Below are 20771 nucleotides of genomic sequence, written 5' to 3'. Positions count from 1 at the left end.
CAGAAGCATCTTAAAAAAAGATTTACTGATCTCAAGGTGAAGGAATCAAACTAATGTTTTAGCTTAGTAACAAACTGCTACACTCACTAAATCAGGTAAGGGATTTTATACAATCTTTTATTTATCATGACCATCCTTTTAAAATATCATTTCAGTAAATGAATTAATTCCACTATACCCTCACATACTACAGTACTGCTCTTAATTTAAGAAGAACTTCAAGAGCAGAAGAGTTCTATTTAAAAAAGCCATCAGAAAGTGTTAAACATTCAATGAGGAATAAAAACTCCATAAACTTTTGGGTGGCGTGGTAATACACTTTCCTAGAATACAATTTTGGCCTTAAAAAATGAGTAGTGGTAATTAAGAAACATGTCTTCAAAAACTGTAGAGAAGTAACAATATGTTACTAAATAACCAAGAGATCACTGAAAAAATCAAAGAGGAAATCAGAAAATACCTAGAGAAAAATGACAATGAAAACACGATGATCCAAAACCTATGGGATGCAGCAAAAGCAGTTCTAAGAGGGAAGTTTACAGCAATACAAGCCTACCTCAAGAAACAACAAACATCTCAAATAAACAATCTAACCTTGCACCTAAAGGAATGAGAGAAAGAAGAACAAACAAAACCCAAAGGTAGTAGAAGGAAAGAAATCATAAAGATCAGAGCAGAAATAAATGAAATAGAAACAAAGAAAACGATAGCAAAGATCAATAAAACTAAAAGCTGGTTCCTTGAGAAGATAAACAAAATTGATAAACCTTTAGCCAGACTCATCAAGAAAAAGAGGGAGAGGACTCAAATCAATAAAATTAGAAATGAAAAAGGAGAAGTTACAACAAATACTGCAGGAATACAAAGCATCCTAAGAGACTACTACAAGCAACTTTATACTAGTAAAATGGATAACCTGGAAGAAATGGACAAATTCTTAGAAAGGTATAACCTTCCAAGACTGAACCCAGAAGAAATAGAAAAAATGAACAGACCAATCACAAGTAATAAAATTGAAACTGTGATTAAAAATCTTCCAACAGGACTCCCCTGGTGGCACAGTGGTTAAGAATCCACCTGCCAATGCAGGGGACACGGGTTCGAGCACTGGTCTAGGAAGATCCCACATGCCGCAGAGCAACTAAGCCCGTGCGCCACAACTACTGAGCCTGCGCTCTACAGCCCGTGTGCCACATCTACTGAGCTCACATGCTGCAACTACTGAAGCCTGCGCACCTACAGCCCGTGCTCCGCCACAAGAGAAGCCACCGCAATGAGAAGCCCGTGCACTGCAATGAAGAGTAGCCTCCGCTCACCACAACTAGAGAAAGCCCACACGCAGCAACAAAGACCCAATGCAGCCAAAAATAAAGTAAATAAATTTATAAAAAAGAAAACTAAAATTTAAAAAAAATAAATTAAATAAATAAAAAATCTTCCAACAAACAAAAGTCCAGGACCAGATGGCTTCACAGGTGAATTCAAACAAACATTTAGAGAAGAGCTATCATCCATCCTTCTCAAACTCTTCCAAAAAATTGCAGAGGAAGGAACACTCCCAAACTCTTTCTATGAGGCCACCATCACCCTGATATCAAAACCAGACAAAGATATGACAAAAAAAGAAAACTACAGAGCAATATCACTGACGAATATAGATGCAAAAATCCTCAACAAAATACTAGCAAACAGAATCCAACAACACATTAAAAGGACCATACACCATGATCAAGTGGGATTGATCCCAGGGATGCAAGGATTCTTCAATATACGTAAATCAATCAATGTGATACACCATATTAACAAACTGAAGAATAAAAACCATATGATCATCTCAATAGATACAGAAAAAGCTTTTGACAAAATCCAACACCCATTTATGATAATAACTCTCCAGAAAGTGGGCATAGAGGGAACCTACCTCAACATAATAAAGGCCATATACGAAAAACCCACAGCAAACATCATTCTCAATGGTGAAAAACTGAAAGCATCTCCTCTAAGATCAGGAACAAGACAAGGATGTCCACGCTCCCCACTATCATTCAACATAATTTTGGAAGTCCTAGCCACGGCAATCAGAGAAGAAAAAGAAATAAAAGGAATACAAATTGGAAAAGAGGAAGTAAAACTGTCACTGTTTGCAGATGACATGATACTATACATAGAGAATCCTAAAGATGCCACCAGAAAACTACTAGAGCTAATCAATGAATTTGGTAAAGTGGCAGGACACGAAATTAATGCACAGAAATCTCTTGCATTCCTATACACTAATGACGAAAAATCTGAATGAGAAATTAAGGAAACACTCCCATTTACCACTGGAACAAAAAGAATAAAATACCTAGGAATAAACCTACCTAGGGAGACAAAAGACCTGTATGCAGAAAACTATGGGACACTGATAAAAGAAATTAATGATGATATAAACAGATGGAGAGATATACCATGTTCTTGGATTGGAAGAATCAATATTGTAAAAATGACTATACTACCCAAAGCAATCTACAGATTCAAGGCAATCCCTATCAAATTACCAATGGCATTTTTTACAGAACTAGAACAAAAAATCTTATAATTTGTATGGAGACACAAAAGACCCCGAATAGCCAAAGCAGTCTTGAGGGAAAAAAACGGAAGTGGAGGAATCAGACTCCCTGACTTCAGACTATACTACAAAGCTACAGTCATCAAGACAATATGGTACTGGCACAAAAACAGAAATATAGATCAATGGAACAGGATAGAAAGCCCATAGATAATCCCACGCACCTATGGTCAACTCATCTATGACAAAGGAGGCAAGGACATACAATGGAGAAAAGACAGTGTCTTTAATAAGTGGTGCGGGGGAAACTGGACAGCTACATGTAAAAGAATGAAATTAGAACACTCCCTAACACCATACACAAAAATAAACTGAAAATGGATTAGAGACCTAAATGTAAGACCAGACACTATAAAACTCTTAGAGGAAAACATAGGAAGAACACTCTTTGACATAAATCACAGCAAGATCTTTTTTGATCCACCTCCTAGAGTAATGGAAATAAAAACAAAAATAAACAAATGGGACCTAGTGAAACTTAAAAGCTTTTGCACAGCAAAGGAAACTACAAATAAGACGAAAAGACAACCCTCAGAATAGGAGAGAGTATTTGCAAACAAAGCAATGGACAAAGGATTAATCTCCAAAATATATAAACAGCTCATGCAGCTCAATATTAAAAAAACAAACAACCCAATCCAAAAATGGCAGAAGACCTAAATAGACATTTCTCCAGAGAAGACATACAGATGGCCAAGAAGCACATGAAAAGCTGCTCAACATCACTAATTATTAGAGAAATGCAAATCAAAAATACAATGAGGTATCACCTCATTGTCAGAATGGGCATCATCAGAAAATCTACAGACAACAAATGCTGGAGAGGGTGTGGAGAAAAGGGAACCCTCTTGCACTGTTGGTGGGAATGTAAATTGATACAGGCACAATACAGAACAGTATACAGGTTCCTTAAAGAACTAAAAATAGAATTACCATATGACCTAGCAATCCCACTACTGGGCATATACCCAGAGAGAATCATAATTCAAAAAGACACATGCACCCCAATGTTCATTGCAGCACTATTTACAATAGCCAGGACATGGAAGCAACCTAAATGCCCATCAACAGACGAATGGATAAAGAAGAAGTGGTACATATATACAATGGAATACTACTCAGCCATAAAAAGGAACGAAATTGAGTCATCTGTAGAGACGTGGATGGATCTAGATACTGTCATACAGAGTGAAGTAAGTCAGAAAGAGAAAAATAAATATCATATATTAACGCATATATGTGGAACCTAGAAAAATGGTACAGATGAACCGGTCTGCAGGGCAGAAATAGAGACACAGATGTAGAAAACAAATGTATGGACACCAAGGGGGGAAAGTGGTGGGTGGTGGTGGTGGTGGTGGGATGAATTGGGAGATTGGGATTGACATATATACACTAATATGTATAAAATGAAAAATAAGAACATGCTGTATAAAAAAATAAAATAAAATAAAATGCAAAACAAAACAAATAAAGGTATATAATACAGTTAAAAAAATATTGTAAGAAGTAAAACGGTCTCATTTTGGTTTATGTTACAACATGGGCTATACAAAATAACATACACTGCTTTGTGCATAATAAATGTATAATAAATGAATATTAGATAAACATTCATACATATATTGTAAAATTAAGAAAATGCCAAGACCTTTTTAAGTTCTATATTTGACCTTAAAGAATATGTCTCCATTTCATTGGCCAAGTGGTCAGACAGGCTGTACGGATAAGGGATGCCAAAGTAATCAGCCTCTTCCTGCAGAGCAATGCGGGTTTGCTCCTCTGTGGGAATGTGAACTTCTCCGTGAAGATAATCCAAAAGGTATTTAAATAGATGTCCATCACGGTCAATAACACAAGCCCCTAGAAAATATTCAGTTCAAAAATGATTGAATAGATACAAATGACCACGGTAAAATTTCAACATGTCAAACTAGAATTAGACTGAAGACCTCTACAATTAGAAATGTTTCTTTCTCAAAAGAAAGTTAATATCTAGTGTTCAAGTAGGTTTAGTCAAATTTGGGGAGCCTCTGTATTCTCACCTACAAGGAAAACGTATTCTGAGTTCCATTAGAAATCAAGGACTATATTCCCACTATGGCCTCTGCAAAAGCCATGGAGACCTTAGACTGCTGGTAGAAACAGAAGCTTACCACTAATCTCAACCCAGCTGGGCCAGGAAAGGTGTATGGAGTTCCTCCCTAATGAGGGTATAATGAGGTCCAGCATTTGTATGTCAGTGACCCTACAAGTCGACCTGCAGTGTTGCCAACAAATAAACCCTGGGTTCCTAGCTATGGGCATGCCATTTGTTCAGACTTATTAGGTTAGTTCCTTTGTATGAAACTGTAGAAAAGAAATGCTATACTGGTACTACTTTATGATAAAAGACTTTTTGTAGACAATTCAGCAGAATTAAGAAAACAAAAAAACACTTCTGTGTGAGGTTACTCAATGATTTCCTTCCTCCCTTGATTAGTTTAAGACGGGATTAAGAAGGTAAAAACTTAGGGGCAGAGGAAACAGCTCAGTCCCTGCTTACCACCTTTATACCAACAAACTTTCTGTCCAGATGGACATCCAGTCCTGGGCACCAGACATCAGTGAGTTTTCCATTCTTCCAACTGCCATTCATCTGGCAAAGCAATCTCTCCAGACCCAGGGTTACTGACAGCCCCTCATGCTCTGAGCTCCTCAATCCCTTTTTTCTAACACAGACCAAGAGTGGGTTCTACGAGCCCCAGAATGCCTAAGATGTACAAAAAGCCTTACTTGCTCTGCTGAAGTTTCTTTACCACCAGTAGTAGGTTCAGTGAACCCCAGAGCACTCAAAGCAGAGAGTGGCCCCAGGACCCTAACCCTTGTATTTTACGGTTTCTTCTGAAACACCAATTTTCAGTCCTGGGTGACTGACGGTATCACTGAACTGATGTTTTCTTAGGCATACACATCTGCCCACACAAGGCTCTGCAGCTGGACTAGGTGTGAGTTTAACACTAATTCTACACTGACAGTACCTGCCCTGTCAGCTATGAGGGCAGCTCCTTTCTTCAGAGAAATACATTTTTTAACTTGAAGAACACAGAGAGAAGCTAATATATTTAATCAGGCTCAATATCTTTACCCATTGAGTTGTATGAATGGAACAACTTTCAAAATATGATTAATCCCCATAATTAGGTGATGGTTGGCCTTTACACACATTCACTTTTTTGTCAACTTTTAGCGACAGCATCACAGATTCTAGAAACTGGTATTCAATTTCTCCATGTACTTAATGAATCTCCATACAGTCCCAATGATCTCAGTAATTAACAGAGTAAGCTAATACATTCTGTTGTAATTAGAAAAATTAAAGGGAATTTAAACTAGACTCCTATTTTAATGAACATTCATGATAATGCTTACAGACTTTAGATATTTACCTGATTCATCTGTTTTTAGAGGAAAACGACCACTGAACATGGATGCCAGCATTGAGTCCTTAAAGCGGCACAAGGACTGCCGCCTGGCTGTGTAAATACAGCCACCCACGTTCAGTCGAAGAATATCCAACACCTCTTCTTCTGCCTTGTGACCTTCCATTGGTCTCTCCGACGCCTGAAGTTTTGCCTCGAAACACTTTCAGAAACTGCAAAACAATGGTGGTCACAGTACCCCTCTGTAAAAACAAAGGACAATCACCATTGACATTTCCAACAATACATGAAATAGGTAATAAAAATAAATACATTCTAAAGTGGTTTAAGACAAATTCCTCAGCACCGGCAATACTGAATCGAAGGACTTAATGTAATACAAAAGAAGTTTGAGATATGCTGAGAAGCTGGAAAACTCTGGCTCAGAGGATTTGTAAATGATAATAAAGTATTACCAACCAAATCAGAGCTGTTGAAATGACTGTTTAAAGAATTAAATGAGATAATGCATTGTCTGTTACATATAAAGCAAAGGTGAGGCATGCTTATGATCTTCAGTATTCACATATCTTTTTAAACTACAGTAAGTCTGAGGGAGCTGTGTAGACTTGCAGAGGGGAACAGCATGTAGCATGGAATCAGGCTATTAGGCTCTACCACTTACTAGCCTGGGACCTTGGGCAAATGCTTATCCTCCTCTGCCTGTTTCCCCATCTCTAAATTGGAGGGAAGGATGATGCCTACCTCAAAGGACTATCAGAGGAATAACTGACAGAAAATATAAAAAGCATATAGAACAGTCTCTGGCTCAGAGTAAGTACTCAATAAATGATAAATATTATCTATAATAATATAAAAATTTACAAGAGGGTATATACTGAAGGACTTTATATTGGCTCTGGAGATTTAAGGAAACATAAGAGCAGAAATTATTAACAACAGTAGTTGTAATTCTTAAGTTAGGTAACTAAGGAATATATAATTTATCAACTGAGATCAGAATTCCATGTATACCAAAAGCCAAACTGGTCCAGAAGAACAACAGATGACATCTCTCAATCATGTGGCTTCTTCCCTCTGAAATAGCTGAACCTTTAGAGACATTTTAAGGATTTTATTTCTTAATCCATTCTGGAGATAGATGAACCACAGCTGACTGTGGCATTCCTACAGAACCTAAAACAATACCCTGAGGAAAAGTGTCCTCCCAATGTATCTTCACATTTCATAGCAAGTGTAAAATGGCTACCAATAGGCTCAACTACATGCGTGGCCATTCACTTTGCCATCAACTTTGAGCATCTTTTCATAGATGCTCCAGTTTAGCCAATTTCCAATAAGAGAAGGAGACCATTAGAGTCTGAGGAACATCATGTGTGTGAAACACAGTAGACAGAAACTATTATGGGCCAACAGTCCAGCCTTCAGAACCCACTTATCAATGTGACTTTCTACACTGCCTAAAAGTCCAAGGAGCAGCCCAACAATGAACCATGTGAAAGAACCACTTCTGAGGCCTGGAATGGAACTGGTTCACGCTGTCCCTGTTACCAGCTCCCTGGAATCCTATCTATTCTTCAAAGCTGCAGGCAAACCTCACTGCTTACATGACCTTCCCAAGCACCCCCAGTTAGAATCCTTGCACAGTTGTCCCAGATATACTTTGTACCCCTGTCCACATATTATTCCACTTGACTAATCCCTAATTTGGGGGACTAAATTAGTCCCCTAAATTAGCATCACCCTTAACAATTCCCATTTACTGAACGCTATGTGCCAGCCACTGTAGGAGACACTTGACAGACATTACCTCATTCACACAAAAGCCCTACTGGGTAGGAGTTACTGTCCCTACTGACAGGTGAGGACACTGGAGAAAGAAACAGTAATGTGTGCAGGGCTAGGGCTGCCCTGCCATAAGTGGTGGAGTCAGCCCCAATCCAGGTCAGCAGGACCAACTCCAAGTTCTTCCAGCTGCACCCCACACCGACTCCTTCAGCACCGTTTCACTCCTAAGGCTCCTGACCTGGGCACTTCACTCACTAAGCGTCTGTCCGTCTGAAGACTCCGGTGGATGGCAATAGGAACATAGCAGCACCCTAGGCGCAAGGATTCAAGAGATACCCCTAAGGCAGAGGACCATCACCATTTCAAGGCCAGTCACAGGGCCCCACCTTCAAACGCACCCACTTGCACTCCCTGCTGGGTCGACAGTGCCCAGCCCGCGGTTCCGTGACCACCTGCACCAAAACCATCAGGGACACTTTGCTGAAAATGCAGATTCCCGGACCACGACATAGACTCTGGTTCAGAAAGTCTTAGGTGGGGTCGGGAGTCCCCCCCGCGGACACTACTTTGAGAAACGCTCAAGGGACTCCCACGACGCGAGACGAGAGGTGAGGGGCTGGGACACCACAAAGCCCCGCGGGGGTCTCCCCGCGGTCCTGGGATCCCGAATCGGCCCGAAGCCCGAGCCTGCAGCCCCGGGCGCCCGTGTTAACAGCGCGGCCCGGGCCCTTCCTCAGGGCGCCCTGCCGCCTCCCGGGTCCGCGGCCCACCCGGCGCTCCGCTCCTCCGCAGGGGCTGGGCGGGGTAGGCGGCCTCCCCGACTGACCTGCGGCCCGCCCGGCCCTTGGCAAGGGCGCCGGACGCCACGGGGCCCGACACGGAAGTGAGCGCCTCCCCGCCTGCTCGGCAACTCGTGTAGCAGCGAGGCTCCAGGGCCGCCTCAGCGCGTCTCAGCCTGGCGGCGACCGCCGGGAGACGAAGGCCCCACCCCGGACACGCCCAGGACACGCCCCTCCAGGGCCCCGCCCCCGGGCTGGTTCCCCCACCTCCGGCCGCCGCCGCCTGCTTTGGGGAGGGCGCGAGGTCTGGCAGTCTCGGTACAATGCCGGGAAAGGAAAGGACACGCAGAGAGACGCAGGCTGGATCCCCGAGGGACGGTCTTGTCCGTTCAGAGGCGGCTCTTACACATGAAGAAAACAGCACCGAAGTTGCGATCGTCTAGGGTCAGTTAATAAGCGGTAAGAGTTAGGATGAGTTAGGTCTTTTCACTTCTAGGTGAGGCAGGGCCCTTCCCTCCAAACTGGGTTGCTCAATGCCAAGAGTCATTCATATATTGCACTTGAATGTTTGTGCATTTGGATAGTGTTTGTGGCTTACAAAGCTGTTTCACACAGAGCATTCTTGTTTTATTTAGTCTGTGTGACAGCCCTATATTTTTATTCCTGTTACAGTAAGGAAAATTGAGGCAGGAGCAAACCTTTATTGAATACTTCTGTACCCCTGAGATTCTGCTAAATGCTTTGCGTGCACTAATTTCCTCTTAACAGTAACCCCAAGAGGAGTTCTTTTGGTTTCCAGCTGCAGCCTACCTTGTGCAAGAGACTTTGCTAGGTATTTCAAAATGAATAAAACACAGTCCTATTCTCAAGGTACTCTCCCAGACTCAATAATAATTGGTTCCTAATTTTTCTCACTGTGTCTTAGAAGGGAATAAGCCAGTGAGAGGTAAACCCCTCAGATATTGATAGTACCCAGGAGAGGAGGAAGGTTTGTTCAACCTACAATTACTGAGCACTAGCTATGGACCAGACACTGGGAGTGGAGGACTGAACAGGACAATCAATGTCCCTGACCTAATGTCCCATGGCATTTCCATTCTAGTGCAGCAGTCAGAAGACTTTATCTGTAAATATTTTAGGCTTTTATATATCTATATATAAAATATTTTTAAATATTATGGGTCATACATAACTACTCAGCTTTGCTGTTGTAGTGTTAAAGCAGCCATAGATAATACATAAACGAATGAGAGTGACTACGTTCTAACTTTATTTATGGATACTGAAATTTGAATTGCATATAATTTTCATGTGTCATGAAATATTCTTAAATATTTCAAACACTTAAATATGTAAAAACCATTCTTAGAGCGTGGGCCACCCGTGGATCATAATTTGCCTACTCCTGTTCAAGTGGCAGAAACAGACACTAAGCAAAATAGTTACAGACAGTGATAACCACTTGGGAGGAAATAGGATAATGTTGGATGGAGATGATGGCTTGGGAGAAGTTCTCACTGATGAGGGGACATTTAAGTTGAGCACTAAGGATGAGAATGAGCCTATCCTCCGAAGAGATGGAGGAAGCATATTTTAGGAAAAAGGGAGACCAAGTGGAAAGGCCCTGAGGCAGGAAAGGACTTGACAGTTTGTAGGAAGGGAAAGGACACTAGTTTGTCTGGAGATTGGTGAGCTTGGGGACCAGGGGGAAGGTGATAAGAGATGAAGCTGAGAAGAGAGGCAGGAACCAGCTTTTAAAGCATCTTGTGTCAGAAGTAGTTTAAATTTTACTCTAAGCATATGGGAAACCATTAAAAGGTTTTAAGCAGTGAAATGGCATGATCAATTTAATATTTTTTAAAACTCACTCTGGCTACTGTGATGAGAATGGATTGAAAAGTCATAAAATGAATGTAGGCAGCTGTTGCAGGAATCCAGGGGACAAATGGCATAGCTTCTACTCAAGTGGTGATGGTGATAGAAGTGGATGAGTGCAAGAAATGTATTTAGGAAATAGAAATGACAGTAAATTTGCTGATGATCAGCTATGATGTGTTAGTTCAGGTTCTTTGTGAAGTGGACAGCAAGATCAGATTAAACCTGCAAAAAGTTTAATGGGGAGACACCTGTGAGGAAAAAATTAGGGAGGGGTCTGAAGGGGACTGAGAGAGCCTTTAGACTAGATGCAAATTAGGAAAAGTGGATATGATGTAGTTCAAGAAAGTTTCAGGAAAGCCAATGAGGAGTTTTCAAGCCAATGTCCCTCATCAAAGGAGCCTTATGTCTCCTAGGAATAGGCCTGCCTTAGTATCCCTGCCATACTCAGTCACTGGCTGGGAGCAGTCAGTGGGAAGTGCAGCCTAGAACACGGTGATAGATTTCAGAGCACAGTATGTGGAGTACATCAGTCAGTAATGCTCCCTGTAATCAGACATCTGAGAGGTACGTTTTCGTGGCTGCCACATATGAGGGAAAGGGGAAATGCAGGATTATGTGTAAATTGTTGGCTGAACAGCTGAATGATGGTGCCATTTACTGAAATGGTGAATTATGGGAGAGATCAGAAGCTGTATTTTAGACTATTAAGACTGAGATGTTAAACAGGCATACAAGTAAAGAGATCAAATAGCCATTGAATGAATCTGGAGCACAGGAGTGAAGTACGGTGGTGCTGAAGGTGTGAATTTGGAAGGCATCAGCATTTAAAGCCATGGAACTGGATGAAATCACCCACGTAAAGGGCAGGTAATTAAGAAGAAATAGGATGGAACACTGACTCCAATACTTAGATTTCAGGCTTAGAAGAAAGAGCCAGAGAGCCGGAGAGTATGAAGCTACAGGAACCAAGAAAGTAAAGTGTCATTTATGTGAAATGCTGCTAGGAGATCAAGAGTCCACCAGATTTGATAATATAGGAGTTCTTGGTGACCTTGACAAGAGCAGTTGCAGTGCGCTGATAAGGATGCAAGCCCAGAGGAAAGTGGGTTGAAGCGCGAATGTGAGATGGCAGACTGGATATAACTGTAGATAAGAAAGAGAAGGAGAGAAATAGGGCTGTGGTTGAGGTGGGAGACAAAGTCAAGGGATGGAGTTTTAGGATGAGAGTCACTAGAGCAGGCTATGCTGATGGAAATGATCCAATAGGTAGGTAGAGATTGGTGACGCAGGGGAGAAGGAGGGACAACTGAGGGAATGAAATGCTTGAGAAGGCAAAAGGGTCCTGGAGCCAGAGCAGGAGGAATTTCTGTTTGACAAGAGCAGGGATAGGAGGTAAAACAGACAAGATAGATTTCAGTTCAGGTAAAGTGGTAGATTTCACAGTGGTAAAATGAGGAAATTCTGACTGAATGGCTTCTACTTCCTCAATTAAGTCTAAAGCAAGGTCAGAGGCTAAGAGTAAAGCTGATGAGGGGTGGAAGAGGTTTGAGGAAGGAGGATAATGTATGAATTAGTTTTCTTGAGAAATTGAAAGGGCAGACTTTCTATAGAAACATGACAGGATTGCTTGGAGAGAACTAGAGCCTGTTTGAAGATTATAATCATTATATATGGATGGCAAACTAGTCATCCCAGTGATGTGACTTTTACCCAGCAACACTCAACAGCTTCAGTGTAGGTGCTGCTGAGGAAGTAGATCATTGGACTCAGCTAATGTTGAGATTTAATCAAGTGATGCAATACAAGGAGAGAGGGGTGAGAGTTGAGGATGTTTGTAAGTGATTGAGTCCCATGGAGGACCATGGACTCTATGCTGGATAAGGAGGGAAATAACTATATAACGGTGGTGATGGATAGTGAAAAAGTAGTGAAGTTAATGGATTGGAGATCTCAGAGAAATTGAGGAATTATTTAAATAAGAGTACAAGAGTAAGTGAGCTGGAAGAATTGGAGGCAGTAGTCAAAGAATATCACACTTGAATTCAAGGTTCTGGAGGTCATTCAATGACCATAATGCCAAGGTTCCATGCTGAGATGGGGTGGAAGAAAAGTTAATGGAGGTGAGAATTTTAATGAATGATTATTATTAGATGAGTTTCCCCATAAATAGCAATGTCCACAAGAGTGGAGCAGGTGTAGAGAGAAAGATGATGAAACAGAAGCTAATGTCATCAATAATGGATGATTAGAAGAACCTTAGCAGACTACATTGCAGAGACAAAGAGAGATACTGTGTCCAGACGGCTACAGTTCAGATCAGCTAGGGCTTAGAAAAAGGAAGGAGGAAAAATTGTTTGTTAGCAGTGATGGGAGAAGAGAGGACACCAACCCTGGCCCTGAAGTATGTGGGGAGTGGAAGGAAAAGCAGTCACTTCTTGAGAGGGCTACAGACTACAGAGGAAGTAAGTAGGTCCTCTAGGAGCAGAGAACATGCATTAAAAGAAAGATGGGACATTTAAAAAAGGGAATTTTAAAGGGCTCAGAGGAAGTGTTCGAGAGGAATAGGAAGAATGGGGGATTGGCTCAGAGGGGCAGACATACTGGCAATATGGGACTAGGACCCCAGATAACAGTGGACAACTTGAGGGTTTGGAACTATTGGGGTGATTAAGGTAAACAGGGATCCAAGCCATGATGAGAACACCTAATGTTCTATTAGTGCAAAGTTGAAGCCAAAACCCAGGTATTTAGCTGAGTAGTATTGGGTCACCTCACTCTCTGGCTGCTCCCAATTCTATGGTAAACTGAGTGAATGTACAGGTCTTATAAGGAACCCAAGCGTTAAGAAAGCCTTTGGGTGACTATTCTCTCCACCAGCTCTCACAGAAGTAAAAGATAATCCTAACTCTGATGCATAGGAGCTTGAGGGGAAGGGAAATAGGAAGCACCAGATAAATCAGAGCCTGAGTCATAGACCTGATCAGACTCAAGACTACCCTCCTCTTCTGGTTCTTCCTGGAATGGGAAAGATAGGGACTTGTCATGACTGAGGAGGAGTAAACAACTTTATGTTCATCCTTTAGGAAAAGATTCCCAAACCATAAGCAGCCCCCTCCTTCCAACCCAGGACAAGGTATTGGAAAGAGAATGAGGTGTCTGGTTGCCCCTTTACTCTCAAAACCTGGATGAGCTGCATTGTTTTTCTTTTAAAAATTCCTTGTGCAGAGTGTTATTTTTCATCAAAATAACACTAGGGGTGGAATTCCTGGGTAGCCAACATAATAGCAGACATCACAGCGTAAATCTGAATCTCCCAAATCATTCTCCAAAAAGCTGAACACAGAATAGATAACAAATAAAACTGCACAAAACCCATGCCATCTGCATAACTAAGAATGCCCAAACTTCAAATTATCTGGAAGTAGAAAAATAAAAACCAAATCTTGGCAAGCTGTGTCCCATTCTCCTGCCACAAAAAAAGAAGAAGGCTCTTGGTGGACCTATGATTGATCTAAGATAACCACAAAAAAGAGAAAGTCTGCTTTTGTGCTAACATACTGGTAAAGAACCCTCGTAGATCAAAGCACTTAGTATGTATTTTTAAAAATTAAAGCTGCACATAATTCAAGGTGACAGTGTGTGAAAACCATTGCTTCTGGTATCGAAGGGAAAAAAAGGAATGGAGAGGCACATTTTGGAACCTGGTGAAGAGGAAAAGAAGTAAAAGGAAATTTAGGGTCAAGTAAGAAAAACGAGATCCAAAGCTGTGAAAATATGCAATCTTTAGCCCATATCACTCACACACACACATACACACATACATACATACACGTAAACACACAAGAATCATCCATTAAGAAAGTATTTCACTGCAGAAGAGGATACCCTTGAACCTGAAATCTTATAAACCATTCAAAAATCTTTGAAATGAATAGATGAAAACAGAGTAAATATACACAAAGCTATTATAAGAAGAAAACAGAAAACAAGACAACTTCAGCTGATAAAAAGTGCTTCCCCCCCAAAAAACTAACCCAAAGCAGAAAACAAAAAACAAACTACAACACAAACTCCAAAGTGAATTAAATATCCACTTTGGGAATATGAAAAACCACCTTGAACCAGAAATTCAAAAATTCAAAAATAGAAACAAACAAAGAAACAGGAAGAAATGAGAAGAGAATAGGTTGAATCCAGGAAAGAAAATAGGAATAAAAGACAAAAATTATCACAGAAGTGAAGAATAAATTGCAAAGATTCTGGGGGAAAATAAGATCAAGTGAAAATTTAATAAGGGAAATTGAAAAAGGCAGAAAAATAACCAAGATAATGAAAATGAGATGCAAAGTTAAAAGTAACTAGGATCAGAGAGAAGTGGTTGAAATGAAAGAGAAAGAAGAAAAAACATACAAATAATGGCAGTCCCTAAACTGCCTAAACAAAATGGTGAAACAGAACTATATTTAAAATCCAAAAAATGTTCAGAATGTGAAAGAAGATATATTGATAATTCTATATACCCGTAAATTACATGGGGAAATTAAACCAGAATTGTCAGCTCGCAAACATATGCAAGTAAAGCTATTGGACTTCAAAGATAAAGAAAAAATACCTAAGCCTTGAAACAAAAAAGATAAGAAATGACAAGGACAAGAGAATTAAACTGGGACCAGCCTGCTCAAAAATAACATACAAGAAAGGCAGCAGTGGAATAGCATTTTTATAAAAACACAAAGAAAAAAAGTGTAAATCAAGGATATTCAGTCAACCTGTCCTTCAAGTATCAAGGCAATAGAAAATGAGTTTTTTGTTTTTTTTGCGGTACGCGGGCCTCTCACTGTTGTGGCCTCTCCCGTTGTGGAGCACAGGCTCCAGACGCGCAGGCTCCGCGGGCAAGGCTCACAGGCCTAGCCGCTCCACGGCATGTGGGATCTTCCCGGACGGGGGTACGAACCCATGTCTCCTGCATCGGCAGGTGGACTCTCAACCACTGTGTCACCAGGGGAGCCCAAAATGAGTTTTTAACATGAAAAATTCAGGGAATTTTGTATACATGAGCCTTTCTTGAAGAATCTTTGAAAAAGTGATTTCCATTCAACCAAGTAGCAAAACTTCATCAAAAGACGTGATGGCAATCATTCACTATATTTAATGTAGACCTAAAACTAAAACCAGGTGAGAACAAAGCTCAAAGAATATGTTATATGTAATGTGTAACCGGTTCTAACATAGCAGAAATAATGCAAGTAAAAATGGGAGGAGGGAGAGAGAAAGAGGAAAGTAGAATAAGTTCATTGATTGTGATATAGCAGTAGGTGGGGGTTAAAGGATAATATTAAAATTGACCAATCAGATAATAAAAGGTTAAGTCAGAAAGACAACTAAGGGCTTTATAAAAGGTATGAGGACAAAGATAACCACTAGAATAACACTACAAACTTTCCTAAATACAAAAAGAAACTTTAAAAATCAAAAGAACAAGGAAAAAGCATTATGTACAGAAAGAACTATAACAACTATAACAATATTAATATCATTAATATTAGATAAAATAATTTAAACAAAATAATATGACAGTGGGACTAAATATATGCCATATTAATAAATATGGATAGGTTTAACTTATTAAAAGAAAAAAAATTTTCAATTTGATTCACAAAGAAAGCTGCTGAAAATGAGACATGCCTAAATCAGAATGTCAGAAAGTCTAAAACTAAAAGAATGGGCAAAGGTTACTAGGCAACTGGAAATGATAAGTAAGTGGAGGTTATGATCCTGATATCAAAGTAGAATTTAGGGCTTCCCTGGTGGCGTAGTGGTTGAGCGTCCGCCTGCCGATGCAGGGGACACGGGTTCGTGCCCCGGTCCGGGAAGATCCCACGTGCCGCAGAGCGGCTGGGCCCGTGAGCTGTGGCCGCTGAGCCTGCGTGTCCGGGGCCTGTGCTCCGCAACAGGAGAGGCCACAGCAGTGAGAGGCCCGTGTACCGCAAAAAAAAAAAAAAGTAGAATTTAAACGAAAATGCATTAAATTAGACAATGAAGGACATGTTTTAATGTCCCAATTCACAATGAATATATAACAGTTATAAATTCTATTCACCAAATGACTCAGCAACACATTTACAAAGCAAAAATCATAGGACATGCAAAGAAACATGGAGAGAAATACGTTAGTAGCAGGAAACTTTTAATATGCCACTTTCAGTACATGCAGACCAAGTAAACAAAAAATAAGTGAGGGAAAGAAATATAGATGTAAATAGCATAATTAATAAGGTAGATCTTATGGATATTTTTACTTTGGACCCAGAAAGTAGAGAATACAGTAGTAACAGAAGATAAAATGTTTTAGAATTAAGTTATCAAGAAATGTGCAAATCTTATATGAGAAAAATTTTAAAGCGCTCCTGAAAGATACAAAAACAGACTTGAAACAAATGAAAGACATTCCTTAATGTCATAAAGATACCAGTTTTATCTAAGTTATTTTATAAATTTAACAAGTACCAATAAGATTTTTATGGAGTTAGACAAGTTATTAAAGTTTATGTGGAAAAATAAGCATGAAAAAATAGCCAGGAAAACACTGAAAAAGAAAAGTTTATGAGGGATACTAGCCCTACCCGTTGTTAAAATACACTATAAATCTGGTTTGTCTATCTACTCATGGTACTGGTGCATAAATTGACAAATAGACCAGTGTAATAAAATAGGAAGTCCCAGAAATAGATTCAAATACATATGGAAATTTAGTATGTGACAAACATGGTATCTCAAATCACTTGGGAAAAGATGGACATTTTAATAAATACTGGTGGGACAACTGGTTTGCTATTTGGAGAAAGATAAAATTAGAACCAAGTCTCACATTATAATCAAGAATAAACTCCAAATGGACCAGGGATATAAATGTCCAAGATGAAACCTTGTAAGTACTAGAAGAAACCATGTATGATTTTCTCTATAGCCTGGATGTAGGAAAAGACTTTCTAACTATGACTTGAAATTCAGATGCAATAAAAAATAAAATTGATACATTTGACTATGTTAAAAAAAAAAACTTTTGAACAACAAAAATAATGATGAGACATTACTAACAGGGAGACAATTTGCACATACACATTTCTCAAAAATATGAAAATATCTTCAAAAATCACTCATTATGGGCTTCCCTGGTGGCACAGTGGTTGGGAGTGTGCCTACCGATGCAGGGGACGCGGGTTCGTACCCTGGTCTGGGAGGATCCCACGTGCCGCGGAGCGGCTGGGCCTGTGGGCCGTGGCCGCTGAGCCTGCGCGTCCGGGTCCTGTGCCCCGCGACGGGAGGGGCCGCAGCAGCGAGAGGCCCGCGTAAAGCAAAAAAAAAAAAAAAAAAAAAAATCACTCATTATAAGTGAAATGCAAATTAGATCTACCCCGATGCTACAACTCCAACAGTATGAAAATTCTGTACACAAAGTCACTGTAGTATTATTTGTAATTGCAAAATATCAGAAAAAACCTAAATCCCTATACATAGGAGAGTGTGTGAATAAACTGTGGTACATCCATACAACAGAGTACTCTGAAGGTGTAAAAAGAATGAGGTCATTTTCTGCGAACTAATGTAGAGTGATTTCCAGGATATTTTGTTAAGTGAAAAAGACAAAATGCAAGCGTTTTTATACTATGTCACCTTTTGTGTAAGAAAGAATGGGAAATGAGAAAACACACATGTATCTAATCATTTGTACAAATAGAAACACAGGAAGCATAAACAAGATACTATTAAGATTAGACACCTATAGTTGGCTAAGTAGTGGCCACCAAAAATGGCCACCCTGGAACCTGTGAATGTTACCTTATATGGAAAAAGGGTCTTTGTAGATATCATTAAATTAGGTATCCTGAGGGAATTCCCTGGCAGTGCAGTGGTTAGGGCTCTCCGCACTTCCAGTGCAGGGTGCAAGGGTTCATTCCCTGGTAGGGGAACTAAGGTCCCGCATGCCCTGTGGCACGGCCAAAAAATAAATAAATAAACAAATAAATAAGGTATCTTGAGATGGAGAGATTATCTGGGATTATCGAGGTAGGTCCTAAATGTAATCACAGGTATCCTTATAAGAGGCAGGCAGAGGGAGATTTGACTACAGGCAGATGAGAAAGTCTTATGATGGAAACAGAGGGAAGCAGAGTCAGAAGCTGTTATGCTGTTGGTTCTGAAAATGGAGTTGAGGAATGTAAGGAATGCAGCTCTAGACACGGGAAAAGGGAAGGAAACAGATTCTCCCCTAGAGCTTCCATGGGAGCTTGCTCCTGCTGTCACCTTGATTTTAGCCCCATAAGACTCCTTTCAAACTTCTGGCCTTCAGAACTATCAAAGAATAAATTTCTGTTGTTTTAAACTACTAAGTTTGTGGTAATTTGTTACAGCAGCAATAGGAAACTAACACAGGTGGTAAGGAATTAGGAGTGAGAAACAGAAAGAAGAAAGGAAGAGAGTGACACTTTTGAATACACCTATTTATAAAGTTCTGGCTTTTGAAACTAGTTAATGTTTCGCATACTAAAACATAAGAAAATAAACATACGTGCACATAAAGATAGGGAAAAACTCTAAAACTATATACAAGTAGACCTAAGTAAACCTAACCGTAATTCAAATGAATAGCGTAGTCACGCTGAAGCGAGGGGGGAAACTAATGAATCCAAGTAACTTTAGATCACTGTATTTGATGACATACCCTTAAACTTAAGATTTTAAAAAGAACAGTAAATAAATTTTCAAATCTAGTTAAGTTTTCACAGAGGTATGGGGTAGCAACTCTGAAGTTACTTTCTATGTATTCTAGGACTGAGCAAAAAGTAATATATTGTAAATAATAGGAACCATATATCTCACTGTTAGAAAAGTAGTTATATACATTAAAAAGGAAAATGCTAGAATGAACCCTATGGTTTTTATTTGGAATGGAAAGTATTGGTGTGAATGCATGGGTTTTCAAATAGATGATGGATAGGTGGATAGATAGATAGGAAGAAAGAAATGTGGATATGTTTATATTCATGCATGTATGTATGTACAAATGTATATAGATTTTCAAGCTCTGTCCCCTGAGTGAACCTAGAACCAATGACACTCCAGTAGCAATGGGCATATCGAGTGCCTAGATTTTGGTTTCTAAACTCATTCTGCCCCATTCTCCAGTAAAAGGAAACAGAGCTTCTTGGTGAAATGGTTGATTGACTGAGGCTGGGACTGAGAAAGTACAAAATGAGGCAGAAATATCCTGCTGTTTCAGAAAGTAAGAGTGTTCAGTGAATGATGGGGGCTGTCAAAGGGACACAGGAATCATCTTGAAGGGCTACTGGCCAAATATGGGACCATTGGCTTGTGAAAATTAATTATGATAGTAATAGATTATAATCTATTGAATAAAATAAGAATCCATGAGTCCATACTGATAAATACTGATAGGTGGTGATAAATACTGATAGATGAGCCCATATTGTTGGATGGATAGGTATACAGACAGATAGGGGTGGAGAGGAAATCTCTTGCCAATCAGCAAAAGAAATAAGAAAATAAGAAAAATCACCATTTGGCAACTATCACAGAAATACTTGATTCAGGCAAGATACATCAGTAGATGTTAAAACTAGTGAGTGAAAATTTTGATTAGTAGCAGAATAGTTATATACACTCAACATGTCTCCCTACCAGATTCTTATTAATCATAAATAATAGCAAGTCTACAGTGGAGAAACCTGGCAGACAGTACTTAAATCAAGTGATCAAGGTAACGTTGCAAACCAACATTATGTGCTCTTGATATATACTGAGAACTCAACATCACTTCCATGCTACTTTTGCCCAATAAGAACCTGAATTTAATCCTGAAGAAATATCAGACAATCCCAGATAGAATGACATTATAATTTAGTTGGCCTGTACTCTTAAAAATGTCAAGGTCATGAAAGACAAAATAAGAATTTGTAACTTTTCCAGATTAAAGGAGTCTATAGAGTGAAATTGTCAGAATAAAAAGTATCATAATAAAAATACAAGTTTATTTCAAAATAAAAGGTTAAAAAATGTAAATATAATTCCATGTTATATAGACTGTCTGTAAATTATTCTAACAAGTCCAGAAACCTTTCTGCAAGCTGATAGAAGTATATCTTCTTCATAGCGCTGATTATGTCCTTTTTCTGCTCAAAAATGTACCTGTGTCCTTATTGCAAAATAACTGCCCCATCTTTCTTTTCCTACCTAGCCCTCTATATTTACATCATACCTGAGCTGAACTATTCG

General features: G+C 39.7%; 2 protein-coding genes across 7 annotated transcripts in view; one reads left to right on the top strand and one right to left on the bottom strand.

Annotated features, from left to right (window-relative positions):
- The window catches only part of KCTD18 (potassium channel tetramerization domain containing 18), a 29377-nt gene extending 20608 nt beyond the window's left edge, over positions 1-8769 (bottom strand). For 2 of the 5 annotated variants that reach the window (XM_027124691.1, XM_027124706.1), the window contains exons 1-3: positions 8648-8769; positions 6040-6275; positions 4263-4474 (exon numbers count right to left, since the gene is read on the bottom strand). In XM_027124691.1, coding sequence (XP_026980492.1) covers positions 4263-4474; positions 6040-6199 — 372 coding nt within the window. In that variant the 5' untranslated portion in view covers positions 6200-6275; positions 8648-8769. Of the gene's footprint in view, positions 1-4262; positions 4475-6039; positions 6276-8059; positions 8133-8647 lie in introns of all 5 variants that reach the window. The other 3 variants (XM_027124716.1, XM_027124699.1, XM_027124721.1) reach the window with 3 other exon arrangements.
- Positions 8770-8930: 161 nt separating this feature from the next.
- SGO2 (shugoshin 2) overlaps positions 8931-20771 on the top strand; it is a 47368-nt gene continuing 35527 nt past the window's right edge. For both annotated transcript variants that reach the window (XM_027124662.1, XM_027124669.1), the window contains exon 1: positions 8931-9059. The gene's annotated coding sequence lies outside the window, so the exon portion shown is untranslated. The remainder of the gene's footprint in view (positions 9060-20771) is intronic.

Source organism: Aethalodelphis obliquidens, unplaced genomic scaffold (genome assembly GCF_003676395.1).
Source record: "Aethalodelphis obliquidens isolate GAN/ISIS:26980383/991018 unplaced genomic scaffold, ASM367639v1 scaffold2, whole genome shotgun sequence".
NCBI lineage: Eukaryota > Metazoa > Chordata > Mammalia > Artiodactyla > Delphinidae > Aethalodelphis > Aethalodelphis obliquidens.
This window is presented reverse-complemented; position numbering and strand designations above follow the sequence as displayed.